This window comes from Fundulus heteroclitus, chromosome 6 (genome assembly GCF_011125445.2).
Source record: "Fundulus heteroclitus isolate FHET01 chromosome 6, MU-UCD_Fhet_4.1, whole genome shotgun sequence".
Lineage (NCBI taxonomy): Eukaryota > Metazoa > Chordata > Actinopteri > Cyprinodontiformes > Fundulidae > Fundulus > Fundulus heteroclitus.
This window is the reverse complement of record NC_046366.1, coordinates 3,221,023-3,244,835: the sequence shown is the minus strand read 5'-3', so window position 1 is coordinate 3,244,835 and position 23,813 is coordinate 3,221,023. Positions and strand designations below refer to the sequence as shown.

The following is a 23,813-nucleotide window of genomic DNA, read 5'->3' as shown; positions in this document are numbered from 1 at the left end:
ATTGACTTGGCCATTCTATTTCCAAAACCATATAACAGTTTCCTTGGACATGTATTTGGGATGAACACTCAAAAAAGTGAACCAGGTCACTTGTTCGCTTTATGTTAACATCTCATTTTCAGTCGACACATAAAAAGGTTATTTTAAATATTTTTTGTAAACATTGCATACTTGCTTGTTTTTAACCCAACTAACACCTTTTTATGTGTTAACTGGAAATTAAATGTCAACAGTTTTATTGGCAATCAGTCAATAATAAACCAGGTGATATTGAGTTCCAAATAGCAGAAGTAATGCATTCTAAATACTCACTGGTTGGCTTGTTTTTTTATTTTTTTTTTTGTTTGCTTGTTTTTTGCTTCCTGTGGCTCTTTGAACACTCTACTTCATTATGTGTTCAATGCTCGACTTCCACTATGTTTGCAAAACTTAATTTATGGACTATTGGTTTGGTTTCATGTATGGATTACTTGGGTTGTTATTGACATCTGATGTGATGTCCACATCAATGAACATATTAGAGACAACTTTTCCAGAAAAAAAGTTCTTATTTTACCCACTGTATTCCTAGAAATCAAACAGAGACAGTTATTCTGATATGTGAAATCAAACAGATCCGATTTTACACGGTTCCCTCCTTGGCAGCTTTGATCAAGGGCATACCTAACAGATAATGTGAATTTTAATCATTTGACTTTCATCAGTAAATTCAAGTTGATATGAACTAAACTCCAATTTAAGAGAGTATAGAAAGTGATTTCTTGTGTTGGTTTTTATCTGTTAAAGGCATGGTATCACTTTCAATAGATACAATTATAAGCCTTAATTGTAAACTGCTGTAGGAGGAACTGTACTATATACTTTGTTTTTCAACCCATTGATTGCACTATTGGCTCAGTGCTTATCTGATTTGCTTTATCTCTCCACCTCAATGGTTGTATAATATATGTACACAGTCATATTCAGTAAATGAGGATGTATGCTGAAAAGATGTAGCCTCGTGAGACCACCCTGATCTCGCGAGTTTTCAAGGTTTCACTCGCAGATCAGTCTGGATACTCTCCGTTGAAGAAAATTTGGAGCCGTTCACCAAACGAACGTCCAATCAGCGTTGGCTTTGAGGCGGGTTGAGGTGTGACGCAACGGGAAGCGCGTCAGTTCAGTCTAAACAACATGGCGGCTTCAGCCGATGAAACTAGCGTTAGCGTGGCTATCGAGCAAGTTTTATCGGAATTACAGAGTATTTCTCTGCTGAGCTAACGAGCCTTTACCTGCAGCAGCAAGAGTAGCTTGGCTTGTGGTTGTGTTTTCGTCGTCGCTCGTAACAGAGCGACGACGAATCTGATTGGTTCATTTGGCCCGTCTATCACCAACATAGGCCAATCAGCTAACCAGTATTTTCGCCCCTTCCCAAAATTACTTCAACGGAAGGTTTCCAGATGGATATGCGGAGCAAATCTATCTGGCGGAGTCAGGTAAGAAAAGATGAGGATCGCTTGTCAAATTAAAAGTAGGCGAGACCGGGAACAGCTGCAACACCTTTTGCATTTGACTCTGTTACTCAGAGATGGTTTGGACAATCAACTTTTATAGAATAAACTTACATCTGTCTGTTATTAGTCAAACCCTTTAAAGCTGATTAAAGAACAATTTCACAATTGTTCATAATTTGTACCTGAATGCATAGAGTTAGATGTTGCAACTGACCCCGGGGCCAGGGATAGTTGGACCATTGTTTGGGAGTGGTTGCAACATGTTACAAATACAATACATTTTACCATTCATGAATCATTATTATTATTATTGTATATTACATTACTTGTTTTATTTAAAAAACTTTTTTATAATATTGCAGGGTAAATATCAGCTTTGATCAGATGACTATTACATATTCGCCTATGAAAAGGCTTTATGTGCAGATGTCAAAGATTCAAATTGATACAGAATACATTTGGCTTCAATGGCATAGGAAGATTGGAACAATTTGTGAGCCAATTAACCTTCACTTTGTCAATTGTTAGCACATGCATTCCTTATTATTATTATATTCGTTTTTATATAATTAGACCATTCACAGTATCCGCTTCAGCACATAAATTAATGTAAAAAGGCATAGACACAGAAATATGTCCACATGGAAGTGTTGTTGGTCAGTGCAATCAACAGAGTTTGTTAAAAACAAAAACAAAAAAACGTTTAGAAGCATTATGTCTTATTGTGTCTACGTGTTATGTGCAATCTGTGTGCATTCTGAGCCGCTTGTTTCATCAAAAAATAATTCTGGAAACACATAATGACTCTCACACACACACACACACACACACACACACACACACATAGGCACGCCTACTGTCCCTGCTCTAACCTGATGAACTGTATTATATTTAAGTAAAAACTAATGAAAATATGTTCAAAAAATGTGTGTTATGAGGTCTGTTCTATATTAATGGAGACAACTGCAACAATTGTTGCAACCATCCCCCTCCCTGTCAGGTATGATAAAACTTCATGCACTAGCTAAACTAGGTGATCTTAATACATTCTAACAATGTTGGCTAAAAATAATCACTTGTTTACACCATAAAGGGTTTTAACAAAAACAGCATACCAGTATATCATAAATAAGGCTGAAGCAAAAGAGTAAATAAAAATGCTTTCATATCCTAAAAGCTATTTTTCCCAAAAGCTCCAATAAAGGAGCTTTTCAATCTGCTTGCTTTTGCACTGCAAGTGAGAGCATGTTACTGAGCATGTACAGTCTATGGGTGGCACTTAGTTTGTTTCTTTTTGGAGAAACATGCTGCAACTATGCCCTGTTACCCTAGTCCTTGGTCTCTCCTAACTTTTTGAAAAGGGCAACCTTTAGGCAGGTAGTAAATATACTTTTCATAATACCCACATTCCTCTTTTAAAATGTTTATTATTGTTCTGATGTAATATTCTACTCGTGTTTTCAATAGCTGTAAACAAAGCAATCCTCATAGTTAAAGTAATGAATTATATCAGTCTGTGTGTACCTATATAATGTGTTTCACTAAGTAATTTGAGCTACGGAAATTAAAAATATTTTCAATAAATATTCTAATTTATTAAATGGGTCTGTGTGTAATTTTTCTGTCGTGTAAACGCTACCGGAAACGGAAGTTGAAAGTGAAATACTTTTATTATTATTTTTATTTAGATTTTGTCTGTTTGATATACTTTTTTGCACCATAACCTTTAACTTAATTTTATGTATAACCCTCGTATTTAATTTCAGAACAATGGCCAATAGGAGTTTAACTCCACAGTTCCGGCCTCACTATATCCGTTCCTCGCACCACGTGACTTCCTTTCTGGTCTAACCTGACAACATGGACGCCAGCCGCGTGCAGCCGATCAAGCTTGCGAGAGTAAGAAAACCCATTAGAGTCTTGTAGAAACCTCGTTTAGCTGGACGGACATTTGTATAAACACATGTCATATCTGTTATTTTCAGTATTTTAAAGCTAAGTGCATTTTTTTTGGGTTAAATGAAAGTCGCCAGTTGTGAGCTCGCGCTTCCATCATGGAGGCCTGTCCGCGCCACAGTGTCTTAGCTGCGAGCTGTGGGCCTGTTTCCCTTCTGTTCGTGGTCTCTGTAGAAAATGTGAGAATGGCTTATTTATGTACCCCTATGTGTGTGTGTTTTATTTTTTTAGGTGACAAAGGTCCTCGGAAGAACTGGTTCTCAGGGCCAGTGTACACAGGTATGCTAACAAAGTTGTTCTCTAGCGGTTAGCTTCGTGGGGCATGATACGGCATCGTTAATGTACCGACTTTATCCAGTCAGTAATCAAGGTTTCAGCTGTCTTTGAAGAAATTCATGTCTGTTATAACAAAAGCGACCTTTTGACTGTCCTGAATATCATCCAGTTAAAGGACTCAAAAGGCGTTTTAATTTATCAAAATCAATTTATTGAGTCGTCTTATTGTACCAATTCTCAGGTGGTAGCACAGTATTAGCGTCAGCAATATTACAGCCACAACGGGCAGCCTGCTTGAAATGTCTGATTGGCTCTAATATTTTAATAGCTGCGCCTGATAATTCCTCTTTCTACTCAATATTTGTCTCCTTGGATGAACTTTGACTATAGATCTTATGTCTACTGTATGTTGGAGAATCTTAGTGTGCGGAAAATTGGGGTGTTTTCTTAATCACAATATTTAGCCACTATATCACAATTTAAAATTTTCTTAATTTTTTTTACAGCCATAATACTTTCCTAATTGAGTCCAAAAGAACTATAAGTGGCAATTGTGTTGTATAAAATGTTATTAAATATTGCTAAAGTTTGAGATTTGATAGTTTTCTGATTTTTGTCATTTTTCATTATAACCCCCAGTCTAATGACAAATTGTCTCCATCGGCTTCACAAGCCACTCTGCATTCTCAAAAGTATTGTGATGGTTGACTTCCATCATAGTAAAGGACATCAGATGCACTGATGGAAAATCCTTTTTTCATGTGGTGTATGCGAGAGAGAAATGTTAATTCATAAATTGGTGAGGGAATTAACATAGTTGTCATCTGGCACGGATACTCCAAAACTGTACAAATGATCTGTTGTATTTTTCAAAAATTCTTTAAATTAATTTTGTAGACAGCTAAACAGGTCATCGCTTCTGATCAATTTACCCTAAATGTCAATTATTGAACCAAACTGGACACTTAGGGTAGTTCTAAAAACTAGTGAGATTTCCGGTTTTTGAAATGTAGATTTTTTTTGTGGCCATATTTGATATAGGTAACTAGATCTATAATTAACTTATATGGTTACATAACCAATATTTACGCCAAAATGGTCCAGAGTGCCAGCGCTGTTCTCTCTACATCACATTATATTGAGTGGAACACTTTGATCAAATGATAGCTGCGTAAATGTTTTACCTGCGACTGGCACGCTGACTCGGAATGCTTTGTTTTCGTTAATCTCCGTGGTTCTGGTGGTCAGGCTATTTGTCATGCTGTTAAATGATCTGGCCTGGCAGCATGCAGGGGTGCCTGTGGCATCAGGGCTGATCAGTACAGAGCCACGTTCTGCTGTAAGAAGCACTAGCAGGGATTTGGCCTTCTGCCCTTCAGTAGTGCTTTTTTTTTTTTTTTTTTCCTCTGGAGGACACAGGGTAACTTGTCCCATCGTATGTTAGCTCTGCTATTCAACATCAGTAATAGGGTTAGGGGTCCTAGCCTTACTTTAAGTGTATGCTAAATCATGTCAGGTTTATGGTTCTGATTGAAGCATTTGCTAAATATCCTGATTTTGTTTAGTCAAATTTTCAGTGACTAGTTTCTATAGTAAAATTGTTATGTAAGACCAGAGTAATGCCCGAATAATTTGAATACGTATGATCATTTTCCAGCCCCAATCCTTTCCTGGGCCCTTGTTGCCAGTAAGCGTTTTCTTCAGGCAGGAAAAAAATGTTGAAACAGAATGAACTCGAGAATTTATTGCTTTTTGTCTGGCTTGTTTTCCTCCAGGTCCGTGTTGAGTTCATGGACGACAGCAACCGCTCCATCATCAGGAACGTGAAGGGCCCGGTCAGAGAAGGAGATGTGCTTACCCTTCTGGAGTCTGAAAGAGAAGCCAGGAGGCTGCGATAGGTGAGCCAAAACTCTCAGTTCAGTCTTTTCTGGTGCATAGAAACCGTAGAGAAAACAGGACATTCCACTATAACATCAACAGACACTTAATGGGGCCTCTAAAAACATCTGGATGTTTAAACTTTTGATTTCAGCTTTTATGTTCTTCCTAACTACATGGAAACATTTTAGCACCATCTAAGTTCAAACTTGACACTTTTAATTCAAGTGTCTTAAGAACAGAAAGCATTAGATGACTCGTATTGATGTTTTTAAGCAGTTTAGTTTTGTTGTATCTTCTAATGGATTGACTGAGCTCTTCTTTTCTTTAACAGTGCAAGATGAAGCTGAGGTGCCTCTCCATGACCGTGGAGCATCATCTTTGCTCGCTGTGGGCTACAGCTCATGTTAAGATGTTTTGAAATAAATTGAGGAATTCACAAATGTTTTAGCTCTCGTGTCTTTTTTGTCAAACAAATCCTTCATTTCTTATAAAGCTGAAGTTTGACCATCAGATCTAGTATAAGTAATGCTTGGTGGCTTGTTGTCACCAGTGTTCATTTTACCCATAGTGTTGACTTTGTGCTTTCTAGCTTAAACACGTGTGGTGGTGGACATTCATAACCTGACTTGCCAGATGGATGTAGTTCCACAGAGCTCCACACATCCATGAGGAATCGCTGCCATTGGGAGGGATTTCAACACCACATAGAATGGACAAGCCAATCAGGATCGCAGGGTGGGATTTTTGTAGATTCAACGTTTCAGAAGTGATTTAGGATTCAGACAACAATGGCGGCGAGGAAGCAGGCGGAAACATTAATGCTATTTCATCATTGTCCAATCTTCCAAAGATTAATTCTTTAAAAGAACATGATCTTCTAAATGGCCAAGTAACACACCTGTAAAGATCACGGACAAGTGGTTTAGCCAATCATATCCAAGGGTTTTTGATAGGGTCCCTCCTGAAATTAATAATGTAACAATCCCAGATGAATGTGTGGAGCTCAGCAGAACTACATCCATCTGGCGAGAGTCAGGTTAGGACATTCCCACAATAAATGTGAACAAACAAGTTTTTCATGACAGGAAGAGTGTTACATGGGTATATCAGAACATCTGCACCTGTGAAAACTACAAAATCCTAAGTGCAGGGACCGATCCTTTGAAAACCACTATGAATCTTGATCTAGTTAAAATGACCTCCAAAGCAGTCTATATGCCAAGTCACTGTGTGAATGCAGCCCTGCAGGAGCCAGAGGGATAATTTGGACTCACTGGCAGCAACTGCTCACAGGTGGAAACCACCCGGCGCTTTGGTGGATCTGTTTGCTTTGCTGTGTCTGCAGCTCGGCTTTCCTCACGCTACCCGTTACATGTTTTGGGCTGAGCTCTTGCTCGGCAATATGTCAATATCATGCAGTTCAAGTTGTTTCCAGCAGATGGCAGTACCACTCAAACTTTCACTGTTATGGCCAGTTTAACTAATTCAATGTCCTAAAAGTTGTTCCTCTAAGTTCGGGGTATTTAAGACTAAAAGGAAAATGTGAAAGATAAATGTTTTCCAAGTCTCAATTTTCCATAAAGTAAACTCAGCATAAAAATATTTATCTCAAACAATTTCTGTGACATGTGTTAAGCTATTTAACTTTAATTACTAGTATTTGTTACTAAGTTGACAAATCATCTGTTTGGTCTTGATCTCTATAGTTGGTGCTGTTTGTATTGTCATACCCATGTTTAGTTGAATTACAGTTGTAACTGAGTTGGGCAGATCTCCATTTCTTTTGGTGGTCAAAATCTGTCATGTTTGGTTGAGCAAAGGTTGCATGAATACATCATGTATTTCATGCAGTCAGAAACGAGTGACCATGAATTTATCATACAGCTAAAAAACTGCATCAGGGGTGTTATGGTGAAGCTGCAGAAAGCTGAGGGAGCAAAGGTACGTTTAGGTATGTGGGGTCAACCGTCCTGCTGTGAGGAAAGGTTTGAAAATGGTGGCATTAACGCATGGTTTAGCTGTCTAGTGCCCCGTTTCAGTAAGAATGGCCGATCTACTCTGGTTAGTTGTACCTCATGCTGTTATACTCACTGTTTTCAGTTTCAGACCAGGTGATATCAGTCAGGTAACTAAACTCAGCGTCCAATCAACCCTGAGTTGAAAGCCAGCATGAAAGAAGCCCTCATCAAAGGAACGCAGATAACGCGAATGCCACCATTGCAATGCCACGAATTGAATTAGAAATCTTCAAGGAAGGCATATGGATAATATTACACCATAATTAACAAATGAGTGTTATGTCACAGGGAATGAATACTGTATTCTCTCAATACACTCATCAAGCACCCCAAAAAAGGAACCAGCTGTGAAGATAAGCGTTTGTTTGACTAAGGTATATTGGACCAGAAGCACATGTCAACCCATTCAGGACACTGGCACTTGTGTTCCAGGATAGGCCACCCAGAAACTAATGAAAGTAAGGTGGCGGAATATGTTCCACTTTTAGGGGCCTGTTTCTGGTGCTGATTGGCCGAGTGGTCTACCACACCCTGGATATGTTACTAGTTCATCTCTGGACAACACACACTGTAAAACCGAACAGTACAAGTGTGTTAAAAAAAATAAGTTTGTTTAACTCAAGAATTTAAAAAAGTTAGTTGACCTCAGTTTGTTTGAGTTGATATAACTTATTTTCAACTTTAAGTGCCTCTTACTTAAATCTTTAATTTCATTTTGTCAGTGTACTTAAATAATTTGACTGGTTCTTCGGTCTGTGTGACGTCACTTCCTTTCTTCGGTCCGTATGACGTCACTTCCTGCTGATTGGAAAAGTGCGCCACATTAACGGCTCGTTCTGGGTTAGGAAAAGTTCAGCGGGAACTGCCGTCTGTGAATTTGGACGTGATTCTTACTGCCTTCTGTCTTCATGACCTTCTCATCTGCACTTTGTTTTGTGCTAGTCTCAGGTAAGTTGACATTATTTGTCGTTTTGCCTCCATGTTCACCTAAGATTTACTGTACTTTAAAGCGGAAAGTTAGTGTGCTATTTGTTCCTTGCTAAATTCAAGCAAGCTAGTTGCATGTCTGGGCATGTTGGCACCGAGTCATGGGCTAACATTAAAGAAGAATTTTAATTTTATGGCAAAATGTTTATACGGTTAAGGTAGTTAACGTCGTAGATGTGTTTATTGATAAACCGCGCCCTCCAGTGCTGCTTTGAGACGCTTGTAAGGAACAGTGCTCGACTGTAATAAGTTTAATGGGGCTCGCACGTGGCGCAGCGGGTAGCAGGACCCATATACACAGGCCTTAGTCCTCGACGTGGTCGACCCGGGTTTAAATCCGACCCGCGGTCCTTTGCCGAATATCTCTCCCCCTCTTCCACTCCCCTTCTTGTCAGCCTACTTTCAAAAAAAGCGAGCCACTAGAGCCGCAAAAAAAAAAAAAAAAAATTAATGCAAGTCCGGTCACTTTCCGCGGTTTTTTTCTGTTATATTAGGACGCATTTGTTTACATCGAAGCCGTTGCGAGATCAATATGTAGAGGGATGGATTATCATATATGCGTTTGTGTTACTGTGCCACCGCAACTGGAGCCACAATTTAATATAAGCTAAAACCAAAACCCTGGTCATTAAGTAGTGGCAGCCTGCTCCTTAATATTGTTTTGTATACGTTTATGATCTATATCAGCATCCTCTGTCTCACTACATGCTATTTTGTTGTCAACAAACACACGTGGTTATGTGTCCTGCAGCCACTCTTTGAAAAATCCTAAAGGAAAGACTGTAATGTACATATTAGATCCTGAGTCTGTATGGTCGTCTGTGATATCAGTCATATTTCTATGTCAGTATAAATTATGTAAATCTTCTGTCTTTTAGGCTGAGACTGAAGAACTGGCTGGGCTTTTTCAACTTGTCAACAAACTGGTGTGTTTTTTTTTTTTTTTTTTTTTTTTTTTTTTTTTTTTTTTTTTTTTTTTTTTTTTACAATTTTGACATTTATTGCTAAAACCCATCCTTATGCATTCCTGTCAAAGTTAAGGTTTTGCCACAACACTCACTTTTGCGATGTCTTGGAAGTGTAAGCTTTGTAGCGCAGCCTTTGATCAACGGGCACACTCGTTTGAACACTATCGTTTGCGTCACAGCAATTTGTCCACAGCAAGTCCATTGCCTTGTCTTTATGATCATTGCATCTGCACATTTCAATCGGTAAATGCTTTGAAAATTCATTTAACACGGTCACATTCAAATACAGTTGTGCTAAGCGAAAGTCAAGAAGGATGTGTGGCATTCATCTGCCCGAAGTGTGGATTTAAGGAGCCATTCAATGAAAAAGCACTTCTTAGTCATTTAAGATCACATTTAAAAAAACACGAGATGATAGAATGTCCGTTCAGAAATTGTCAATACCGGACTAATGTCTATTCTTCATTCAATGCACACAGATGTAGGAGTCATCCAAATGGCGACATCACAGATTTTAAGAATGAGGTTGTGCATACAAACACTGATGGCCAATCAGTGCCAACTGATATAGAATCTGATGAGGGTGATACCCTTCAGAGTACTCCTGTGTGTAATCCTCCAGAGTCTAGAGATGACAATGGTGCATTGCAAGCCCAGTTGAGGAGCAACTTGGGTTCTCTGTTTTTGAAAATGCACAGTGTTCTTCATGTATCAGAGATGGCTATACAGGACATAGTTGAAAACTTGTCACACATATTCTCATTGTCTAAACCTCTAGTGCGAGACTCTATCAAAAGGGTTTTTCAGGAACATGATCAGGCAATTAGTGACTCCCTTCTCCATGAATTAGTGGAAGCTTTGATGAAAAATAATGTTTTTGTCAGTGCCACATCAGATGGTGCAGAGCTGTCCACTGCTAAGCGCAGGAAAACATTTGTAAGAAGTAACTACCCTCTGGTAATGCCAGTGCAGTATGCTATAGATTCCAGTGGACACACAGCAGTGTATGTGTCAATACTACAGATGCTTCAAACAATGTTTAGCAATACTGACATTCTTGAGAAGATTCAAGAAAACAAACCATCACCTTCTGGAATGTACGCAACTCATGAAGATGGAACATACTTCAAAGAAAATCCACTATTGTCAGAAGGTGGAGAGTTGAAACTTTCCCTGATTTTGTATGTGGATGACGTTGAATTAGCTAATCCTTTAGGCACAGCTAGAAAGATCCACAAGCTTTGTGCCGTTTACTGGTTACTTGCTAACGTACCTAGTAAATACAGGTCCAGTCTGCATGTCATTCAGCTAGCTCTGCTATGCAAAGTACCTGATCTGCAGAAATGCGGTTATCAGAGTGTACTTTCACCTTTGTTGAGAGACTTGTGCACTCTTGAGCAGGATGGCGTGTTCATTGAAACTCTTGGCCAGTGTATCAGAGGCACTGTATTGTGTGTGGCAGCGGATAATTTGGCTGCCCATGGTCTTGCAGGTTTTGTGCAGAGTTTCCGAGGAAACTATGTCTGCAGATTCTGTTGCTGTACTACAAGTGAGATCCAGTCCAGTGAAGCTTCTGAAGCGGGCTTAAACATGAGAACAAAGGCTTCTCATGATGTTCACGTGCAGAATGCTGTACAGGGAGAAAGTGCACCTCACTTTGGTGTTAAATCTGAGTGTGTTCTTAGTGAGGCATTGCAGCATTTTCATCCCATTACTGGTTTCCCACCTGATATACTTCACGATCTTTTTGAGGGCATAGTCCCAGTTGAGTTGGCGCTGTGCATCCATGAGATGATCCGCCATAAATATTTCACCCTTGAGTATCTGAATGCACAAATCCGGAGATTTCCATATCAGCATGCTGATAGGCTGGATAAACCACACGTGATCCCCAAGAATTTTGCAGCTAAACAAAGCATCGGTGGGAATGGGCATGAAAACTGCACTTTGCTGAGGTTATTACCACTCATGGTAGGAAGTAAAGTCCCAGAAGGAGATGATGCCTGGGCCATATTGATGGATCTCAAAGACATTGTGCAACTGGTATTGTCTCCATCTTTCACAGAGGAGTCCATACAGTACATGCAGACTAAAATTAGTGATCACAGACAAGGTCTTAAGGTTCTCTTTCCAGACTTTAAGCTACGACCCAAACATCATTATGTGGAGCACTACCCAGAACTGACAAAGCGGTTTGGGCCACTTGTTCACCTATGGACCATGAGGTTTGAAGGGAAACATCGCTTTTTTAAAAGGGTGATACATGGCACACATAATTTCAAGAATGTCTTGAAAACTCTTGCTACCAGGCATCAGCATATGATGGCATATCATTTCAGTGCCTCAACATTTTTCAGACCTGACATCCAAGCTTCTAGTGTTGCCTTCATCCAAGTTGACACACTACCTCAAGTGGCAAAAAACTTCATAGAGACAAAGACCAGTAGCCAGAGCATTTACAGCACACCAAAGGTCTCCATAAGTGGCACAGAGTTTGCAAGGGGGATGTTTGTTTCAGTTGGTGAGACTGGAGGACTTCCAAAATTCAGCAGGATTGATCACATACTGCTTGTGAATGACTCTATTTACTTCCATTGCAGAGACTACAACTGCTGGTACACTGAGCATATACGCTCATTTGAGGTGACATCCACAGACCACTTCTCTGTCTATCAGCTGTCGGACCTCAACGACACAGTCAGTTTCCCAACATACAACATTGATGGACATTTGGTGCTGACGCTAAAAAGATTTATTCTGATCAGAGGGTTAAAAGATTAAGAAGTGGGGAACTGTAGAATCTCGTGGAGAAAAAACACAAGTGTAATCTCACATCCAAGGTGCCATAACTGACACTACTGTGTCCCCACAAGCCTAGACGAAATGAACTAAGCAATTGTTTGTTTGTTTTTTATTTGCATAGGGTATACATTTGAAGTTAATGATAATGATTTTCATCCAGAACTGATAATGTGCTTGACATTGAACGATTTGCCTGATGTCAAAGCTCATGTTGGTCATTAATCCTCTTTTTTTTCTTTCTCTTAAATTATAGGACATGGCGGCTCAAAATCTCCTTCTTCATGTCCATGTTTCTACTGACATTGTCAGGAAGATGACCTTGCCTTCACGTCCAGAGAGTGTAGATGAGCTGAAAACCAAGATAAAAGCCAAGTTCCAGCTAGACTTTGACTTTAGCTTATCTTATGAAGACCCAGATTTTGATGGGCAGTTATGCTCTCTTGTAGACATTGATGAGCTTCCGCAGAAGGCTGTATTAAAAGTGATTACGGGTGAGAGTGATGGCAGCTCTGTAGCATCAGATGAAACCATCATACTTCCCCATGCAATGACCCCACAGAGAGTTGATAGATGGCCCACCGTTTTTCCAGTGCCCACTTTTTCATATGAGGTGGAGCTTATACTTGGAGAAGGAAATATTGCATTTGAGAGAACTGGGAAAACTCTGAAATTGTCAAAGGGCCAAAAACACAACATCCTTGAGACCCTTGCAGGTAAAATGCATGCTTTTAAAGCATATCCCACTGATAGGGAATTTTCAGAGGTCGCAAAAGCACTTGTGACTAAACATCCGTGTCTAAAAGAACCAGGATCTCAGACAGGATGGTACGGGTGGAAAAACAGTTTAAAGTTTAAAATGGGGAACTATAGAACAAAGTTGAGTCAAGCTGGATTTAGTGAAGTAGCCATAAATTCTGGAAAACGGAGCAAAAACAACCCTGACAAACAGCCTGCCCACAGTAACATTAAAAGACCAAAACGGGCAGAGGTGAATTTTCTCCCAAATTTCCCAAGAGGGGAAGATCTTGGAAGCTTGGAGCAAATCAGACTCCAAATTGTAGATGAAGTCAAGATAACCGCCAAAAACCTCACCCAGATTACAGCTCTGATGCAAACTACTTTTGCCTTACGGCGAAAAGAAGTCGTCAGCGATGAGCTACCTGTTGGAGAGATCTTGGAACGCTGGCCTGCCCTTGGAATTGAGTCCCAGGTGAGTATTTTTTAGTGATAAAATCTAAAAAAATAAAACAATGACACTTGGCTTATAATTTCCTAATGTTCTACATAAACCCACATCTGAAATGGAGTTTCAGTGATTTGCTATTATGCTTGAGATTTTCTGTTGTTTATTTAGTTCTGTATTCATTATATATGTGGCACATACTTAGGCATTAAACAATCCTTTTGTGTTTGCACAGATTTGTTCAGAGTTCCACAGGATCACGAACATCAACCTGAAAAACAATTTCTATGCTGAGCTGGATCGACATGTTCCTCGTCTCCAGAGCTTGTTCAGAAAAAAAGCTGCACGCACAGGGAAAGTGGCCGAAGCCCTTGATAAGCTCTTCAGTGCTTATGACCTCCAGGTGAGTTGACTACACTTCCTGGTGCTTCAGTCATGAACTAACAAAATGGCAGCACCACACCGATACAAACAGTGTGGATATTGTCTAACATCCAAAGTAAATCAAGACTATGTTCTCTCACTCAAGGAGCAAGTTGACGTCCATGGAAGACGTGCGGTTGTTCTCCGTGCTCTTCCTCCTTATCTGTGCGAGGATGACTCCAAGTTCCTGAAGATGTGGGATGTAAGTCAGCATATTGTTTTATGTTGTGTGTTCTTTTGTTAAAAGTTTGCTTGTTTTATGAATTTCGAAAGACTCAGAGTGGTAACATCAGACCACTTCACATCAGACTGTTTTGAGATCTATGAGGCAGAGATGCGAGCTGCCAAGCCCACACAATGGAGGTGAATGTTAGATACCTCCCTCTCACAAAATCCATCAAATACACAATCCAACAACTCCACTCACAAGTTGTGACCTGCACATTCTCCACACTATGAAAGAATAGGGTAACGTTACGAGACAGAGCAGCTAATGCGTAGCCGGAACTGGAAAGTGCTTTTGAAATCACTCCACCCGTCTGGAAAGTAGTTATGTATAGGAATGATGGAAATTGGCGAATTTGCAACACTGGTGAACAATCCCTTTGATTTATTTATACTGACAGTCAATTTATACACAAGGCAGTGGATGCTCTGACCTCCTATTAGCATTTAACAAACTAATTGAACAACTGGACAATTAACATACTCAGTAAAAGTAAATCACATAAAGAGGCAAACGGTTAGTTTCACATTATAATTATCAGAACATGGCCAGATATGATTTTATCATCTGTGGTCTCCATACTATAGCTTGTGATGCCATCACTTTGTATTCAAGTATGCTAAGATGTGTTTCTACTCTCTTTCTCATCTTCAGCCTGTGGAGTCTCCAGAAATGGATCTTCATGACATAGCAGTTGGCATCGTTTTGAACTCTGCCAACTCAATTGATCCCACATTCCTCGTCCCAGATACGGTTGAAGTTGTCATTGAGGGTAATGTAGTGATCACCGTGCCCACACTCGCTGATGGATATGTTGTCCTTTTTGGCCTGATTTATGCACTGCATTTAGATTACCCAAAAGAATTGGCCAATACTTTTGACTTCATTCAGAAGGTCTTAATGGGCCTGGAAGATGGAAAGTTGAGACCCAGAGTGTTGAGCCTGAAAAATGAACTTTTGGCACGGGAGTAATCTGGCTCTTGTTAACAAAGTTGCTTGAGCAACATATCAGGCACACACAACTGAAACAACTTAATGTTTTGACATTATTATTGTTCACCTCCAACTCAATGTTTGCCAGTTCATCTTAAAAATTGTATTAGTATGGATACAGTGTCATGCATAGGCATATTTGTTTTTCTTGGTCAGTTTTTGAAAATACTCTTTTGTGATGTTTGTTTGTACTGGAAGCTGTTACTGAAGTACACAGTTTCATATCTTTGCTCTTATGTGATTTTGAAATATGATAATGTGATGCAGTGCTTTAAATGTATTACATTAAACTAAGCTCTAATGTTTATTAGTAAAGTTGGACATGTATGACAGGTTCCTTTTACTGTCCATTTGAAAATGTGATAATTCCGAAAAAAAAAAAAAAATGTTATTGTACTAATTTGGGTATTGTTTTACTCAATAAAATGGGACTGAATTTAATCTTGTTCATGTATTTTTGATGTGTTTTGGGTGATTTTGAGTTAAAGTGACCTAAAATAATTGATGTAATCGGTTTCATAAAATAATTCAAGTTCTGGTATATCTTATTTTGAGTTAAACCTAAGTAAGTTCTTACTGAGTAGTAGAGTTGGTAGAGATTCTTTTGATTTGAAATTTTTAAGTAAACAAAAAGTGATAAGATTTTTTTACAGTAATGAAAACATTTAAGTTAAATGTACTTGGTTTTGTTTGTACTTTGGAAACAAAATTACTAGTAAAACATACTTGATCAGAGAAGTTTGCTAAACTTGTCAAAGTAAGTTAATGCCACTTGTAATTACAAGTGTAGATAACTGAATCAGGACTACTTCTTAAACTTAAAAAAAAAAGTCAACTGTAATTAAAAAAATTTATGTAATCAGTTTCAGCAAATTTTTTGAGTTCAATGAACTTGTCGGGTTTTACAGTGCAGAGGCTCACAGGAAAAGCCACTGTGCATGTAAACACTCGGACCTAAAGTCAGTTTAGAGGAGCCAGTTAGTATATGTGTGGCAGAATTTCTATGAACCTGGAGAAAATGCAGAATCCCTTGGCTAGTGTTTTAACTTCTTTTAGAGCGTTCTTGCGGCAAGGCAACTTTGCTGAAAGTATTCTAAATAATTAGGGTGGGTGCTTCCTTCGACATTGGACCACTGGTGTTTGGAGCCCCAAACGTCATTAGATCTGGCCGTAAATAATGTAAAACTGAACGTTGTTTTAAATAGGTTATTAGAAAAGCACAGCTTAGTCAATTCTCTAGGTGCTTCCATGCAGATTCTGAGAGAAATTTGTTAGACGTCAACCCAAAGTGTGAAATATATTCAAGAATCTGTCACACTTTTTGTAAAAGTTTGTCCTTTTTCTAAAATCTAAAATAATAAGAAAAAAAAAGATTAAACTTTAATATAAGGAAATGTAATAAACTAATAATGTTTTAAAATTAACACTTTTTCTAATACTTGTAGGTTTTGCAGCTCAAAACAGATTTAATTTCATAGAAGCAAAGGCTAAGAATGCTTTTACTTGCATCAGTCAGTGAGGAGCATTTAAAAACAGCATGGATTTTTGTTAGCTCAAAGCCTCTATAAATCATCCACTAGCTCCTGCAGTGTCACAGGCGGCCATTTAAATACTTTCCAACTTTCCAAGATTCCTGTGGGTTTATCCAGCCTGTTCAACCAGAGAGGGAAATTGACACCAGGCTGCAGATGAACTCCTGGAGACTTTTCAGCATTCAAGTTCAAGAGTACAAGCAAGCTGACACAAGCTGGCCGTGCTCAGGAAAGGGAATTAGAAGAACAGGAATGTGGGTTATCCAGGAGAAGATCCAACATTTCCTTCATCGTTTCAGAATTTCAGAAGGAAACATGAACCCGGATGAAGGGTTTTTAGCTTCAGGATGATGGCTGGCACACTGAAAAAAAACGTTTCTGCTATACCTGTTTCCTTTTTGGTGTGAATTAAACTAAATTGTTTATCTAAAAAATCCAAGAAAAATAGAGTGAGCTGAAGTGTTGTTCAGAATGCTTCTGTTATTCACAGGATTCAACAACCAACAGCTGTGCACATGAAAACAGATCAATGTGACCAAAGTGCCCCTCAGCCTGAAAACTAACCACCGATCTGGCTCCCCCTCCTCACACACCCATCCATTCAGAGCGCTGCCAGCATGTGTTTACCATCCTCACTCCCATGCTCCTGCTCTGTAGCACACATTTTTCCAGAGCAGCAACAGCTCCGTCCAAGGCCGCACTCTGTCTGTCTGCTTGTGGCCAAGGACGGACCCAGTCTGGAGAAAACACCAGCGGTCGACATCTGTCTGTCCGTGACTTTGCTCAGACATCATGCAGCCACTGTGTCGGATATGGAACGAACAACAAAAGGCAAAATCATGTCACCTGGTATGAGCTGAGGTGCAGCGAGGAGAAGCGAACTGTAAAGAGAGGATAACAGCTCAAAGTGGAGTTCTGATGGTCCGAAACAAGTCGGGGGAAGTGATGATGCTGGTGAACGTCCGACTCTCTCTGAGCAGAAGCTTTGATAAACAGGTGATCTTCAGCATTAGCGTTTATGATCTTTAGGAAGGACTGAAGGTGCAAATGTTGACCAAGATGGTGATTACATCTGTTTTTCAGTCATGAGGAAATTGGGGTCAGCACAGCTTACTCTGCCCTGTCAAAACTACTCACACCCGGGTATTATTATGTTTGTATTTATTTATTTATTACACTTTGTCATGTTTCAACTGCAAACCTCGATGTATTTTATCAGGATTATGAAATAAACCAACACAAAGTAGCACTATTGAGAGGTGGAAGGGACATGTGGAATTTCAGAGCTAAAAAAGACCTCTCACCAAACAGCAGAGCTGCTTCTTCTCCAACAGAAATTATCATGTTGCTCCCAGGTGCAAACAGCACAGCTACTGCACCTCGCAAAAGTCAAATTCATCACACAAAGACTGAAATATTTCAAGGCTTATTTCTTCTCATGGTTTACAGATAGTGACAACCCAAAATTCAAAAGTAGAATAGTACACATGATCCATAAAAGAGAATATTTTAAACAAATGTCAGACTTGTGAAAAGTATGTTCAGTTATGTTCACTCAATACTTGTTTGGGGCTCCTTCTGCATGAATTAGTGGTCTCCTCCAGTAGCATGGAGGAGATCAGCCTGAGGTTCTGCTGATGTGTTCAGGAAGCTCAGGTTGCCTTGATAGTGGCCTTCAGGTCGTCTGCACTGTTAGATCTCTCATCTTCCTCTAGACAATATTCCACAGAGTCTCTGTGGAGATCAGGTCAGGCCAACCAAGCACAGTAACTCCCTAGATCATCACCAACTGAGGAAACTTCTCTCTGGACTTCAAGCAACGTGGATTCTGGGCCTCTTCTCTCTTCCTCTAGACTCTGGGATCTGTCCAGTCAGCAGTCTTCCCAATGATTCTGCTGGCCTTAGTATGGCCATTATACAACATATTATACACATTGAAATGCCTATTTTAAATTGGTTTTATATAGGTTAAGTCTAAGTTTCTGAGACACTGAATTTTGGATTTATATTATCTGTAAGCCATAATCATCAAAATTAGAAGAAATATAGGCATCAAACATTCCCCTATGTGTGATGAATCAATATTAGTTAATTTTTTCTAAAATGAGAGGCAGAAAATCTTTACAAATCTTTTGGACTTTGTCTCTACCCACTTTGAACATCTAAAGACTCCAATATCAATAGTTCATTGACACTGGATGGAGAGCATCTACGTATGAAGAGCACTTTTTAAGTCCTGCCACAGATTGCTGAATGGATTCTGATCTTGACTTTAACTGAACCATTCTAAGGGTGCGTCCACATTGAACGCGAATGGCACCACTATGTCGCCGGCCGTTCAACCAGCAGGCGACAAGCCTGTAATACAGCAGTAAGTAAGTTTATTATTTATATAGAACATTTACAACAACCTAAGCTGACCAAAGCGCTTCACAACAATCACATTTCAAGTGGATAAAAGATATATATAAAAAAAATAAGACAAAGTTTGCTAAAAATAATAAAAACATTCCAAAACCTAACAATATGAATAAAAATAGAGACATACTTAATTTCAGATTACAGCAATTTCCCAAGAATTCAAATCAATGAAGTAGTAATTTTATATCAGTACTTGTATCAGTAAAAATGAACACGGTCACAGCTTGAACAGGACAAAAACATGCACAGGTTCTACTCAGATAATACTCCAGCTACATGAGACATGACCGAGGACATCATGGGAGGCGGCTTGGAGAAAAGAAATCAGAACAAGGCCCTTTTTTTTTGTTCGTTTTGTTTCCTTTTACTTCTGAAAGTCTTTGTGCACGATCTTAGGGTGGGTTACTGGTGTCACAGCTTCCCTGTTGAAGGCCAGGGTAAATAGATGTGTTTTCAGTCTGGACTTAAACTGACCTACTGATTGAGAGAGCTTAACAGACATAAGGAGACTGTCCCCCGGTGTTGGTGTTACCACAGAAAAGGCTCTGCCACCTCTGATCTTTAACCTGGCTTTAGGGACAGCCACAAAAGCTGCTCGGCTGACCTCAGACACATAAAAACAATCAAGAAAACCTTAAATTTTCTCCTGAAAGACAACAGGGATCCAATACAGGGAGCGCAAAACTGGAGTAATAGACTCAGGTCTCCTTGTTTTTGTCAGAAGGTGGGCTGCAGCATTTCATACACTCTGCCATCGCTGCAAAGAGCTCTGATCCAACCCTAGATACAATAAATTACGATAATCTAAACACAATGTAATAAATGTGTGGATAGCCCTCTCAAAATCAGACAGGGGAAGATAAGATTTTAACTTAGCGCTAATATGCTTTTCAAATTTAAAGTAGGGATCAACTATCACACCCAGATTTTTCACATACAGACAACAGAAGGAGGACATGGGACCAATCACACGATCATGCCCAAGCGGGGGATAGCATTGATCGAACACCAGAATCTTAGGTTTTTTCCTTATTTATGTTTAAAAAAATTAGCTCTCAGCCATTCCCCTAAGACAATCCTGTATCATATGTACAGCAGACAGGCTATTTGTAGTTACAGGTAGATAGATTTGAATGTCATCTGCAAAACAGTGAAAAGAGACTTTATGCTTTTTAAAGATAAACCCCAAAGGCAGCAAATATAAGGCAAAAAGAAGAGGTGCCAATATCGACCCCTGGGGCACTCCATACTTTAGAGGATGAATACTGTCCTAGATTCACAGAAATACTCCTGTTGGAGAGATAGGATCCAAACCAATTTAGTGCTGCACCTTGAATACCAACAAGTGATTCCACTCTGGTCAGGAGGATGCTGTGATCCACAGTATCAAAGGAAGGAGATAAATCTAAGAGTAAAAGGACTGCTGCTGTCCAGTGACGCTTTCACTTAATTTCCACCCTAATCTACCCACTCGCTCTTCTGCAGGCTTGGTCCATTCTGGACTTGTCTCAAAGGTAATAATTGGTCGAGTCATACAAATCAGGCCGACCGCCCCTATCAGCTTGTCTTCCACGTTGAATTAAAACAGCTTCATCTCTGCCGCAGACCTTAACCCTGCATCACAGCACCATCCAGTTCCTGATTGGTTGTCGCAGCGCAACAAGACAAAAAAGTTTGGCTTTTTCAACTCCAACAACTGCCACTTCGCATCCATTACAGGTATCGTGTTGCTCTGGCTTCGCTTATTTAACAACAAAACATGTCAGTCTCTAGAACACAGAATGTGTCCTCTTCCTGAATAATATAATAGCTGGATGTTTCCATGTTGGAACTATCAGAACAACAAGTAGAACGGCAATCTATGTGACTTCAGGGATCTGGAAATTGTAGCCAAGGATGAATCAGTATTTTCCTGAGATTTGAGCTGATTTTCTGTCAATTTTGTGATACAAACTGTGTGTTTGAGGTGTTGCCTTGTAATTCATCCATACCTGTCCCTCTATTTAACTCCCTGTCTCAGAAGCTTACAAATTCATGACATCCTCATTTGAGCTTTGCTAAATTGTTTAAATGTAAGTAACCCTAGTGTCTGTAATACAAATTTAACAAAATCAAACGCCAAAGCAAAAGTCTGCTTCTTTTTATGTATGTAAATATGAAACATATTATTAGCAACTGTCAGGCCTGTTTTATATTTGGTTAACGTAATCAAAAGGATGTAAATTTAACGTTTTTTTTCTACAAATGTAAGATGGGTTTGTGATATAATAGTGAGTGTAAACTGAGCAGAACTAGGGCCTTGTCGCTCCCAGGTTGCGTAACAGGACGTGCAGCAGGGAGGGAGCAGATTCTCTCATTTATGAACTCTGAACCAAAGATTTGAATCCTGGCCCTCTGATTTTACAAATGTGGCCCAGAGGACATAAAGAAGGCAGTCAGCCCTGGGGTTACTAGGAGTCATTTCCTGCCCTGGTTCTGTCTTTTTTCTTATGTTCAGTAAATTATCCCACCAGCCCATCTGTCTGCTCAACACATCTGGTCACTGAACTTGAGTGCACTCTGTCTCTCAGCAGATTGTCGACATGTTCTGTCATCAGCTGCACAAGATGCCGTTGGACTTTGAGAATCAATCAAATTTAACGAAAGGTGGTAAAAGGAAAGAGAACCTTAGATGTGAAGCACATTCCACAGTCACTCATTCTTTTGAACAAACACTAATAAATAAAGATCAGGCACAGTGAGGTGAGAACAGCTCAAACGATAACAGAAAATGTTGAATGGTCTTCATTTGCTTTAATGTGAGCTAAAGTGCAAAAGGGAGAGATTGCATTTAGCGAAGGTCAGAAAAACAAAGCATGAATTTATTTTTAAAGCACCATCCCCTGCGATGTGTGTGACTTGTATCTCCTCTCATGACGCGCAACAACAGGTGCTGAGCCTAAAAATGAGACGGGCTGGTAAAACCCGGGCCTGATTCCTGGCAGGTTGTCATGGGAAAAATAAGAGTTAACACGCAGAAACTAAAACACACTCTTTAATAGCACATCTAACTTTCACTAAGATAGACAGAAACACTGTGTTTTTTCTGCACATTCGGGTGTTTTTTACAGTGATCTGGCCGGAGTGAATCTGTTTCCAGACTGTGATACATGAGGATGCTAACTGGACTTCCAATGGCTGTCTCTCCCAAATTCTTGCCACTCTTCCATAAAGGACGCTGTCGCCACTATCCCACCGTGTGGATCAGTGCGGTCAGGTTGGCACGAGCGGTGGAATAAACAAGGTTGGTACCAATGAACAAAAAATGAAAGGTCAAGCAGTTTTGATGTCCTCAGTTTCCATGTCCTTTCATTTTCAATAAAAAAAAAAGTCCAAAAAAATGCAAGTGCAGTCAGAATGTGCATGGAGGTTAAGCAGTTACGGTTTTAACTAGTAGCAGCAGAACAGCAGGTGACATTCTAAAAACTCTCCTCAATCCAACACCCTCATGAATGAACAAGATGGCTTTTAAAGGAGCCACGCCCAGCTATGTAAAAACCACTTAAAACAACTAGAGTGTACAAACATTAGTTCCTTTAGAACTAATGTAAAATTCCTCCAAAAAAGAAACCGGGGCTTCGTTACAGACGTGTTTGTGGGGGGTCCATTTGGTAGATGTCACTTCCACAGATTCCCCCACCTGAGCTGTGGATCTCTGCAGCTCCTCTAGAGTTACCATGGGTCGCTTGGCTGCTTCTCGAATGAATGCTCTGCTTGCACTGCCTTGTCAGTTTAGGTGGACAGCCTTGTGTTGGCAGGTTTGCAGGTATGCCATACTCTCCATCTTCAGACTGAGCAGAGCTCTGTCAAAGTCAACAGTAAAAGTAGAGAACCAGTATGGGCTCGGTGAAATACTGTGTAACTCCTATTACAGAGTAAGTAAAACATCGGCCACAGGGCTCGGGATAAAAAAAACGTCCTTTTGAAAAAGATAAAAGGTAAAAAGATGTGTTGACAGCTTGCCTGCCTAGAAGGGACAAATCAAGGGAACCTGAAGTAACATCCTGTAATTATACACCCCAATTCATATAGATCTTTGTTTAAATGTAACTTCCTGTAACATTCCTGGCACTGGAGCTGATCAAATTACTACTCAGCACACTTGTTCAGTCTCCACCCTGCCTGCAATTAACTCTCAATGGTTTACCTGGTCTCATCTCCATATAAACCCCGTTCTGATCAGCCTCCAGTCTCAGAGCGTCTCAAGCCAAGGGTAAGAGCATTCCAGCTTTTTGGTCATTTTGTGACTCCGTCTGTTTGCCCGTTTGTTGCCCGACCTTTCTCTGCCTTCTGTCTCTGAGCCTACCTGATCCCGTTTGGTCCTGTCTGTCCGTCTGGAACCTGCCCTGTCTGTCTCTGGAGCCCAGGACCTGGTTACCCTGTATTGTGTGCCTTGGACTCTGATCCGACCTGCTTACCTTCCCTCCCTGCTGTGTCTGCTCTTCATCGCTTAACCAGCCCGGTCTACTTTGAACTCAGTTCTTGTTCCTGAAAAAAGGCTGTCCTGACCAGAGAGTCAATTTAAGCTCAAATATTACCCCTACATATTTTCCAGTGTTCATTCAATTAAAATCAAAGCACTGACGCCTGAAGTGGCGTTGCCACCAAATAAAAT

The 23,813-nt window shown here is 39.9% G+C and overlaps 3 protein-coding genes across 7 annotated transcripts in view; 2 read left to right on the top strand and 1 right to left on the bottom strand.

Annotated features, from left to right (window-relative positions):
- Nucleotides 1-23,813, bottom strand: part of kcnn1a (potassium intermediate/small conductance calcium-activated channel, subfamily N, member 1a) — a gene marked incomplete in the record, with an annotated part of 241,720 nt that overhangs the window by 176,409 nt on the left and 41,498 nt on the right.
- On the top strand, nt 3,284-6,046 carry LOC105933853 (40S ribosomal protein S28). Its single transcript, XM_012873574.3, has 4 exons — nt 3,284-3,392; nt 3,681-3,728; nt 5,501-5,623; nt 5,938-6,046. The coding sequence occupies exons 1-3, from the start codon at nt 3,354-3,356 to the stop codon at nt 5,621-5,623; spliced, it is 210 nt and encodes a 69-aa protein (XP_012729028.1). The 5' UTR covers nt 3,284-3,353; the 3' UTR covers nt 5,938-6,046.
- LOC118563385 lies at nt 8,195-15,647 on the top strand. 4 transcript variants are annotated; one of them, XM_036137868.1, is made up of 7 exons: nt 8,195-8,572; nt 9,490-9,537; nt 12,180-12,276; nt 12,635-13,591; nt 13,800-13,967; nt 14,094-14,189; nt 14,868-15,647. In XM_036137868.1, the coding sequence occupies exons 4-7, from the start codon at nt 12,638-12,640 to the stop codon at nt 15,183-15,185; spliced, it is 1,536 nt and encodes a 511-aa protein (XP_035993761.1). In that variant the 5' UTR covers nt 8,195-8,572; nt 9,490-9,537; nt 12,180-12,276; nt 12,635-12,637; the 3' UTR covers nt 15,186-15,647. The 4 variants fall into 4 exon arrangements, with proteins under 4 accessions (XP_035993761.1, XP_035993760.1, XP_035993759.1 ...); XM_036137867.1 differs by lacking the exon at nt 12,180-12,276; XM_036137866.1 differs by having other exon boundaries at nt 12,180-13,591.